The following is a 9,591-nucleotide window of genomic DNA, read 5'->3' as shown; positions in this document are numbered from 1 at the left end:
TATGCTTGACTTGTATCCTTTGATGTACTAAAGGGAGACATCCTGACATTATGTAAAGGTACGCTTGCCGGTACATTGGCGGTATGACTCGTGTATGCGTAGATTTGTTATTCATAGATAGTGGAATCCATAGCTCTTATAAAGAGTCAATGATATCCTCTTATGCATTATCAGTGGATTGGAAAATATGAGCGCTCGGCTATTAGACTACTCTGTGTTATTTAATGGTTTACTGTTTGTAATGGTACGAATAGTGTTTTTCTGATGGTTTGATAATGGAACATAAGATAAATGTAATCGGGAAGGTAAAACGGAACTTGACCTCAAGTCGATTATGGATATCCTATGGGGATGATACACTAATATATTGAGTCATGAACTATAGCTAATCAGAGCTTTGTAAATACGCTATATAAATCGAGAGTCCAGCTCTAGGCTTTTAGTGGAATAGCGCTAGAGTTTTATAATCATAAGACGGACTTGTTGGTTTACAAGTAGTGTTGTGATTATAGGAGCTTGATTTATATATGTCCATCGGGTCCCTTTGCTAGCTCACATAATTTCCTGTAACGATACGGCGTATTTCCTACATATTGGTAACTTGTGTTATTTCCGTAAAAGAGGTTCAAAGTTAATATGAGATTGATTAATTCATGAGTGATTTATCGGGTGAATTAATTAATAAATTAATTCTAGATAAGTTGGTTGAATTATTGTTTTAAGAGTTTTTAATATGGGAAGACTATTATATGACTATTTTGATCAGGTAACTTCTCTATTGGGTTGCTTGAATCAAAATTGAGGCTCTATGCAAGTTTCCTGTGTTGAAAAACTAAGAAAACAAGTGTCGTCAGTATAGACCGGTCGACCGGTTGTAACGTAAAATGCATGTTGACGTGGCAAAATCGACTTTGGATGCGATTAGAACTTTGGGAAACCTAATTATTACGGAAGTATGACTTCCTAAACACTATAAATAGCCTATTAAGTAACTTTATTTATTAGATCACTTAAGAGACTTTTTGGAGGCTATTGACAAAATATTCCTGAGAGGAAAATTTGTTTAATTCTCAAGAATAATTTTTTCTTTGGCTCTCTTGTGATTGGAAGGAGATCAAGAATACCAAGAGGAGGTTGACCGACGTGTGCCCACCCGCTCTCCGATCGTGGAAACGAGAATAACAAAAAAGACCAGTTGGTTGAGGCTCTTCCAGTTGCTGTTTGGAACGCTTTGATCTGTTAGACGTGCAGTTTCCTAAATCTCAAAAGGTATGATTTAGATATTTAGTATTTGTGTTATATAGCATCATGAACATGTTTTTGATTTACTTTGGCATTGATTTAAATTTTTTAAAATTCCCCTGCGCACTCGATGCTATTATTTTCCAACAATTGGTATCAGAGCCATGGTTATTTGTTCAGGATTATGCTATGTACATAGATTTGTGATATACAAATATCTCATTTATACTTGAAGTGATATTTTAGAGAGATGGCACTCTAGGGTTTCTATATTATGTTGTTATCATGAATATATAGTAAATGGATGATTAAATAATTATTATTGATTATTATTTAATTTACTTTAAAATTTTCATCTCTCATGGAATTTACTTTTTTTTATGAGAGAAATGAAATTTAATTTTTGAAATATGATACTGAGTAAAATATAGGCTGATTTTTAGAAAAAATTTTGAGACCTTAAAAGTGTGGCCTTAAACCATTGCTTAATTTGTCTAGAGGTTGCGTGTATTTCAATCAATTTTTTAGGGGAGAAAGAGAGAAATAGGCCAAGACTTGAGATGAATTAAAATTAATAGATCAATAGTTTACATAAATTAATAAATAGGCCAAATTATTATTTTCGTCAATAATTTGTCTGGTTATGAACCATAAGTTGACAAGTTATTGTCCATAACTTATCTGGTTATGAACCATAACTTGACAAGTTTGTCCATAACTTATCTGCTTATTAACCATAACTTAACAAGTTTGTCCATAACTTATCTGGTTATGAACCATAACTTGACAAGTTATGACCTATTAATTTCTATAACTAAAAATTGGCATATATACTTTCTTAAACTTTTCATATTGACCTATTTCCTATTATTTCTTATTTTTCAGTATGAATGAAGCCCAGTCCAAATGAGCGTTTGGTAAGACATTGAATTTAAATTTGAAACCCTGTTGAAATGGAGTTATTTGGCCAAAATTTTGATTCATAACCCCGTAAATTCGTCAATTCAAACTATTTTAATTTAAATAAAGGTAAAATTCTCTCATCTAACTATATATTTAAATTTCAAAAGGCACTATTCAGTTAATGTTGCTTTCAACCAAAACGAGCATTTTGGTTGAAACGCTCGTTTTGGTTGATTTTGTTTATTTTTTTGCTTTTTTTTTTCTATCGTATATTTTATTTTACAATGGATTGTTATGCATTCTTTTCATAGTAATTTTATCATGAAAATAATGAATATTTATTTTTGGTATCTTATATACTTCCGTGTTTCATGTGTAATTTAATATTCGAGGTTCATTTTCATAATGATGACTATTTTTAATAAGAATTTAAAGACTGGTTTAGAATAAATTTCATGGGTTGTTTCTCGTTTTTATTTTTTGGAAAAATAAACAGCCTCTGTTTTAAAGTTTCGGGACTTTCCTTTTTTCCGTTAAAGAAAATTTCTTTTTGTTTAAAAGGATCATATTTTCGTTAAATGCTGATTGTGTCTAATATACTGGTGTTGGATTTTGTTTTATTTTCTGATTTTGCAATATTTGTTTCTATATTCTTACCTATTAGGTTCGTTAATCACTTTTTTTTTTTTTTTTTGTTGTACGAGGATATAAATTGTCTTTAAGGCCCCGTTCACTTCACCAATTCGAGTTTAGAATTCGAGTTTTACTACAGTAAAAAACTCTCACAAACAATCACATCTAACTTTTTTGTTACAGTAAAAAGTTCTCACATAAAATCACATCTCAACTCGAATTACAAACTCGAATCAGCAAAGTGAACGGGCAAATATATATATATGACAATAGATATTTTTATAAATAAACAAAAAAGTAAGCATTTTTTAAAATAAGGTATTCATAGTCGGCATTTATGTAAATAGCGAATAGCCCGTTGATAAATAACCTCAAAAAATCTAGAGCATGAAAATGTCAAAATTTTTAAAGGGAAATTATGTTGGGTGGCCTTTTTTAACCACTAAATTTCATAAATAGCCGAATTTTTATTTTATTTTATGAGAATGATCGTTTTGTTTACATGAGTCAATCAGTGATTGACATATAGACCACAATAAATTAGTGACTGACCTACAATTAATTATAATTGATTGATTCATTATTAATTTATTAATAATTTATCATTAATAAATACATAATTTATTAATTGAAATTGATTAATTATTAGTTGATTTTGATTAATTATTAATTAATATTGATTAATAATAAAGAATAATCAAATCAATCAGTGATAAATTAGAGTTAATCACGATTGACCGTTAAGTCAATCAATAATTAACTACTGAACTAATTAATAATTGACCACTAAATTAATAAAAATGACTATTTTTATAATTTTATAAAACTTCAACTATTTATAAAAAAATATGGTAAAAAAAAATCATTTGTGCCGAAATCTTATTTCTAAAAAAGAAACAAAATGAGAGAGAGGGGGAAGAATTACATGGAGGGCGGCAAAGGGAGTAAAAAGGATTGGGAATTTGGAGGGAAACACAACCAATCTCATTCATTTCTCTCACCTTCTGTCTTTCTTTCTCTATCTCTCTCTCAATGGCTCAAATTGAAACCCTAGGCATACTTCAGGACATCGAATCCCTCGTCTCTGATCGGCTTCAAGTGGTACCAATCTCTCTCTCTCTCTCTGTGTTTCCTGATTTTTCCCCTCTCAATTTTCGCCCCAATCTTAGTTGTCCCGTGAATTTTACTCTCTCAAGTTTTCTTTGATTTCATTTGATTTCGTAGTTTATCGTGCTGTTTTAGGTTTTGCCCTGCGATCCTTTTTCTTTTTTGAAACACGTGTTTCCTTGTCGGTTGTATCAACTACCCTTTTGAATTATCCGTATACGAAGAGGAAAAAAAAATCGATCTTGAATTGTCTGTAAAAAAAAAAAAGAATTTTCCTCTTGTTTTGGGGGATTCTAATGTGTATGGCTGAAATAAGAAAAATTGAGCAAGTAGAGACAATAACTGAGCTCTATTTGATCTTTTTGTCGGTGATAATTACAGTTTAATTTTTCGATTGACATATGACATAGGACATTTAGCTGCGTAATTTAGAATGGGGAAATCGTTTTTTTTAATAGTTGGTAATTGAAGAAAATAGTTTTTCTTTGCCTAATTTGATTGACAAAATTTCCGGCTTTTTTTTTTAATAGAAGGTTTTTTTTTTTTGACAAATATCAAGTTGAAGAATGCATGACGTTACCGGTTACTGAGCTGTATGCTCGGCACAACGTCTATATTTGAGCTTCTTAACTAGACACACACACACAGATACATACATACATACATACATACATATATATATATATATATATATCAAGTTTACATTTTGTTTGCGATAAAGCTGTATTTGAACAAAAGTACAACCATTTCAATGATATCTCGATCTGCTGAGATGTTCTACCTTGGATACATCCAGTTAGTCATTCTTGTACTTTAGTGAGTAAAAAGAAAGGGAAAAAAAATGAATACTGGTCTTTGTTTTGTATTCAACTTCTGGCTTTGGATATAGAGTACTCTGTCCTCAACGCTTACCCCTTTACATCCCAAAATGAAAGAATCATTTGGAACTGCATATGTTTTACCAACTTCTCTACTTGGTCAGGTTTCTTACAAATGGCTGAGTCGCAATTACTTGCTGTCATCAAATTCTGCAAAGAGGTAAGTTTTGTTATTTAAACTCGCAAAAGCATCTTTCAACTCCATGTTAATCAATATATACAATATAAATATGATTTCTTCTTCTGTAGGCTGCTCCAAGAATTTGTTGAAAAGCATGGAAATGGATTTGAAGTGGTGTATGCGTTGTCTGGCTGGTTGAAGGGTGACTCTCCAAGCTATCATATAAGACTCGTTACAGGGACAAAACTTGAAGGTATTATTGCTGTAATATTTTACCTGGTACAGGTTTATGGTAATATCGTTTCCGATTTATGTGCATTAGAGAGAGTAGATTAATGAAGCCACGTGATGATTCATTTTTAACTTCATGTATTTTCTTCTCTGAAATGTTGTGTTGACCTATCCTTCAATGATCTTGTTAAGGAGAATCAGATGGGTTTCTTTCACTTCCTTGATTATATGGCCCCAAATGTATCCCTTTTTAACTTCTTAAGCAACTAAGTAGTTTACCTTTTCAGGAAACATCGTTATTGAATTTTGAAAATTTTGATTATCATGTGTGTGTGTGTGCATTTATGTGGTGTACGTGGCAGTCTTTCATTGTTCTCTATCATTTGGAAAGAGGAATAGTGTTGGACTCTTTTCTCCTGAATTTTATGCAGAAGCAAAACAAGAATTTGATGGCAGCTGCTCAGTTCAGGTTTATAGCGTGCAAGCTTGCATACCAAAGGATCCAGCTGTACTTTGGAATGTTGAATTTGTACAAGCAGAAGAGCTCTTTAAGCAGCCTTCAACGATTGACAATTGCCTGAGAGATAACAGGTATATATGTTGCCTCTTCATTTGATAACTTCTGGAAGTATGAAGTTCATTTGTGTATTTTGCAGTAAATGAAGTTGAATTGGTTGTAGTTACAGTTCAAGGAAAACACTTTTTACAACACTGTAGCTCTTTGATAAGGCCTTAGTTTTCTTTTAAAGTTTGGTGAACACGTTTAGATATTTTTTATTTTATTTTATTTTTTCATACGATGATGTTTTCTTATTAGTAGACTGAGTTAACTTCTGAAAAAAAAAAAAAGGAATTACGTACGCACATGCATATATACAAGAACATACATACACTCTTAATTTAAAAAAAATTATCATAATAAATGTAACCATTTGGTGATTCCTGGAATTAGGAATTTATATTGGTTAATGGCTTTTTCTTTTTCTACATATAAAAAATAACATATGTTCTGGCTTTGTCATTTAAACATAATCATTCCAAAAGTTAAATCGATACTGTTATCTCAACTGGGTGATTTTACCCTTGTATTTTCTTTCAAGAACTGTACCCATATTCCTTGATTTTATCATATAGCATATCTATCAATAAATTTGCTTTTGTGCAAGTATATGCTTAGTGCCATATTTTTCAGGTTCTGTGCCATTTCCAATTCCTTTATCAAGCGTAATGTGGAGGGAACTCCATCAAGTGTTTCAGCAGCACAGTTTCAAAGTGGAGTAGGCGTAGGTCTATCTAAAAGTGGTTTGACAAGTCAAAAGATTGCAGCTCCCCAATCTCTGCAACAGAAAGGAGAGAAGTATAGTTCTAAAGTTGGTTTTCCGTCTCCCAATTTAGTAAAAGATGTCAAAAGTGAAAATACAGGACTCCAAGATCCGGTTAACCAAGCTCCTACAAATAAAGAAAAGGTCCCCTCCATGGCTGCCAACAAAAAGAAAGTCCAAAATGGTAAAGGCTCTTCTGGTACAGAAGGTTCACTGGCAAATTTTTGGAGCCGTGCATCTGCAAAGACTAAGGCCAGCTGTCCAGCTGAAACTAGTTCTGGTTGGTACATTTGGGTCTATGCTATGCAGTTTTTTGTTTTTGGCTGCTTGACCATAAAATATAAGTTGCATATGAATATAAACCTTCACTTGATTTATCTTAGAGGCAGTGGCACATTGTTTTTATGATCAATTATCGTGTTTTCTGCTAACCTTTTTCCTCTGATATTTTGCCTTTTAGGAGCTAGTGCAGAGGCTCAGATTTGTGCTCGAGAAGCTGTAAATGTGGAGGGTGCCAGCAGTGATGATGATGGTCAAGATAAAAATTTTAAGAGAGCATCCAACGGGGAGAGCACTAGGAAAAGAAGGGTGGTTCTCTATTTCTCAGATGATGATGAATATGAAAATGCAGTCAGTTTATCATCACCGGAAGCAGGTCCGGATCCAAAAGGAAAAGAAAGTATCAACTCTTTGGTTCCGGAGAAATCAAATGCAAAACTCGACAAGCGGGAGGATGATAAATCAGAGGTCAAGGAAAAGGTGACAATAGATAAAGGCTCTACTAAACTAATGAAAAATGATGCTTCAGCTATCATTAATGACAAGATCACAGGGACTTCTCCGAAAGAGAAGGCACTATGCTCTGTTCAAGAAAATGATGTGAACAAAAGGGACAAGCTTACCAAGACTACTCCAGAGTCACCTAAAAGAAGAAAGGTTCTAAAGACACAGATTGATGAGCGTGGAAGAGAAGGTAAACTGCTCTAGACGCCTCGGTTTCCAAAAAGTCTTGTTATCATTATAATGAACTAATGCTCAAAGATGTGTCAGAATCTAACTAAATTTATACTGTTCAATATTAACTTTTTTTTTTTTATTAATTCCAAAATCATCTCATTATTGTCGTAATCTTGCATCATTCTTGTTATTATTCTTGTTCTAACAGTATAATGTTTTCTTGTTATTTGTTTATATGCGTTTTCAGTTGCATTTTTTCACAAAGTAAGCAGTGTAAGCAGTAGACATTAACCTTTTTTGTTGATTAGGTTTTGTAAAAAAGAATCAGCATGCGAGAGGGAGGGAGGGAGGGAGGGAGTAAATCTTAAGGGGAACGGACATTTGTATATGCACTTTTTGTAGGTGCAATGTTCAAGTATCATCTGAGCGGAATATAATAATAATATAATGTGTTGTTTCAACAGTGACTGAGGTGATTTGGGAGGGTGAGGATACAGAAGCAAAGAAAGCTACCAATGGGACGGAAGAAAAAGCTGACAGCAACACAAGAAAGAAAATTGAGAGTAATACAAGTACCAATAATATTAACAGGTAAACTGTACATTTCGTTAATTTTAAAATGTTTCTATTTCAATTCATTCTAACGAGGATACTATCACCAATATGTGGAAATCGCTCTGCATTGCTGTTCCACAATTCGCAGTGTGCTTTTTTTTTGTTTTTTTTTTTGTTTTTGTTTTCCCCTTCTTTCTCCAGTTTCCTTAAATCAAAATCGATAAACTTGGATTCTTTTAGGAAAAGAAACGTTCCTATATATATATATATATTTTTTTTTTTTTTTCTATTTATTTACTTGTTTAAACCTTTTCAATGCATTTTTTTGCATCGTGAGGAGTTATGAACATCAGTCTCTGCCACTACTTGTCCAACTTTCTCACTCCATCTTATATTGGGTGGGTGGTTAAACCAAATATAGACAACTTTTCTGTATCGGTTTTAGTGGTGTGATTCTTTTTGGTAAAAGCTTTAGGGGAAATTGCTGGAATGGCATGTGAATCAGTTGCCATATATCATCCAGCTGTATCTTTACTTTTGACCGTTGCTTTTCGTTCTTGTATGATTATTCGGGCACCTAGGGAATGTGTTCGCGTTAAATGCTGATCCTCTTAGTCTCAAGTGGATATCTTATCCCTGCGACCATTTGTACAGTTTCTCTGACTTAATTGAAACCTTATTTCTTATATGTAAAAAAAGCTGCGCCTTCTTATCAATGGGGAAAAGCTGTGCCATTCATATTGTTAATTATGAACTTTTCTATTTGATTTGTACTAAGCCCGTTATGGCAATGGTTTTCCCTTTCTGAAATATTTGCTTATGCATTTGAATTGACTCTTAAGCTGGGTTTATGAATCCAGGCCTCCTGCAGCCAAGAAGTCACCAGCAGTGGGAAACACCGCTCCATCAAATCCAACAGGCAAAGCTGGAAACAAGAAAACAGGAAACAAGGATTCCAAGCAAGGCAACATTCTTTCTTTCTTCAAGAGGGTCTGAGGTGATCTTTCAAATTCTCTTCATAGTTTGAACGTATAAGAAAGATTGTTTGTTCAAATGGTTCTTCAAGTTGGGTTTTCCTTGTAGTTCAGGTTTTGAAGCAATTTTATTGCGATCATATTGGTGGGTAGAGTAGAACAGGATCTTCTCGTTGAGATGCACATTTTTTTTTTTTTGAAGTGGTGTTTGTAGTTTGTACATATCAACAATGTTCTTTTAGTTTATCAAGAATCTATTACCTTACAACACTTCACCGTTACGGTTGCTTATCCAATGTTTGTTTGATGTAAATGCTATTCCTCCGGTTTCATACTCTGAATGACTTGTCATACTTGAGACTTGGGAGTCACTCAGATGTCGATTTGTCGTTCCAGTATACTATCGAACTATCAATTGATACTCTTCAATTCATAATTTCCTTTCCTCTCATGCATGTGGAATGCGAAAGCAGCCCAAAATTCAAATTAGTGTGTGTTTTTTTTGGTAGTCATTTAAGTGTTTTGTCATGGCAAAAGATACGATTAGGCTTAATTTGATATTGCTGTAGATTTTGAAAAAAATTATTTTTAGTTAGATTGAAAGAAAAAGTAGCTATTATAAAAAGCAGTTGAGTATTTAGTAAACTATAATTATAATAGATGTGCTG

At 32.9% G+C, this 9,591-nt stretch overlaps 1 protein-coding gene across 2 annotated transcripts; it reads left to right on the top strand.

The window, feature by feature from the left end:
* The first annotated feature begins 3,720 nt into the window (after positions 1–3,720).
* LOC21384550 lies at positions 3,721–9,372 on the top strand. Of its 2 annotated transcripts, none has more exons than XM_024171706.1 (8): positions 3,721–3,879; positions 4,868–4,923; positions 5,013–5,137; positions 5,547–5,706; positions 6,308–6,717; positions 6,901–7,410; positions 7,859–7,985; positions 8,810–9,372. In XM_024171706.1, the coding sequence occupies exons 1-8, from the start codon at positions 3,811–3,813 to the stop codon at positions 8,943–8,945; spliced, it is 1,593 nt and encodes a 530-aa protein (XP_024027474.1). In that variant the 5' UTR covers positions 3,721–3,810; the 3' UTR covers positions 8,946–9,372. The 2 variants fall into 2 exon arrangements, with proteins under 2 accessions (XP_024027474.1, XP_010105627.1); XM_010107325.2 differs by having other exon boundaries at positions 6,898–7,410.
* Positions 9,373–9,591: the final 219 nt, after the last annotated feature.

This window comes from Morus notabilis, unplaced genomic scaffold (genome assembly GCF_000414095.1).
Source record: "Morus notabilis unplaced genomic scaffold, ASM41409v2 Scaffold1263, whole genome shotgun sequence".
Lineage (NCBI taxonomy): Eukaryota > Viridiplantae > Streptophyta > Magnoliopsida > Rosales > Moraceae > Morus > Morus notabilis.
The sequence above is the reverse complement of the archived record's forward strand: the minus strand, read 5'-3'. Positions and strand labels throughout refer to the sequence as shown.

Coding starts and splice junctions, on each gene's coding strand:
- LOC21384550 (XM_010107325.2), top strand. CDS start 3,811: ATGGCTCAAATTGAAACCCTAGGCATACTTCAGGACATCGAATCCCTC. Junction 5,138..5,546: donor TACAGGGACAAAACTTGAAG/GTATTATTGCTG, acceptor AATTTTATGCAG/AAGCAAAACAAGAATTTGAT. Junction 7,986..8,809: donor AGTACCAATAATATTAACAG/GTAAACTGTACA, acceptor TTATGAATCCAG/GCCTCCTGCAGCCAAGAAGT.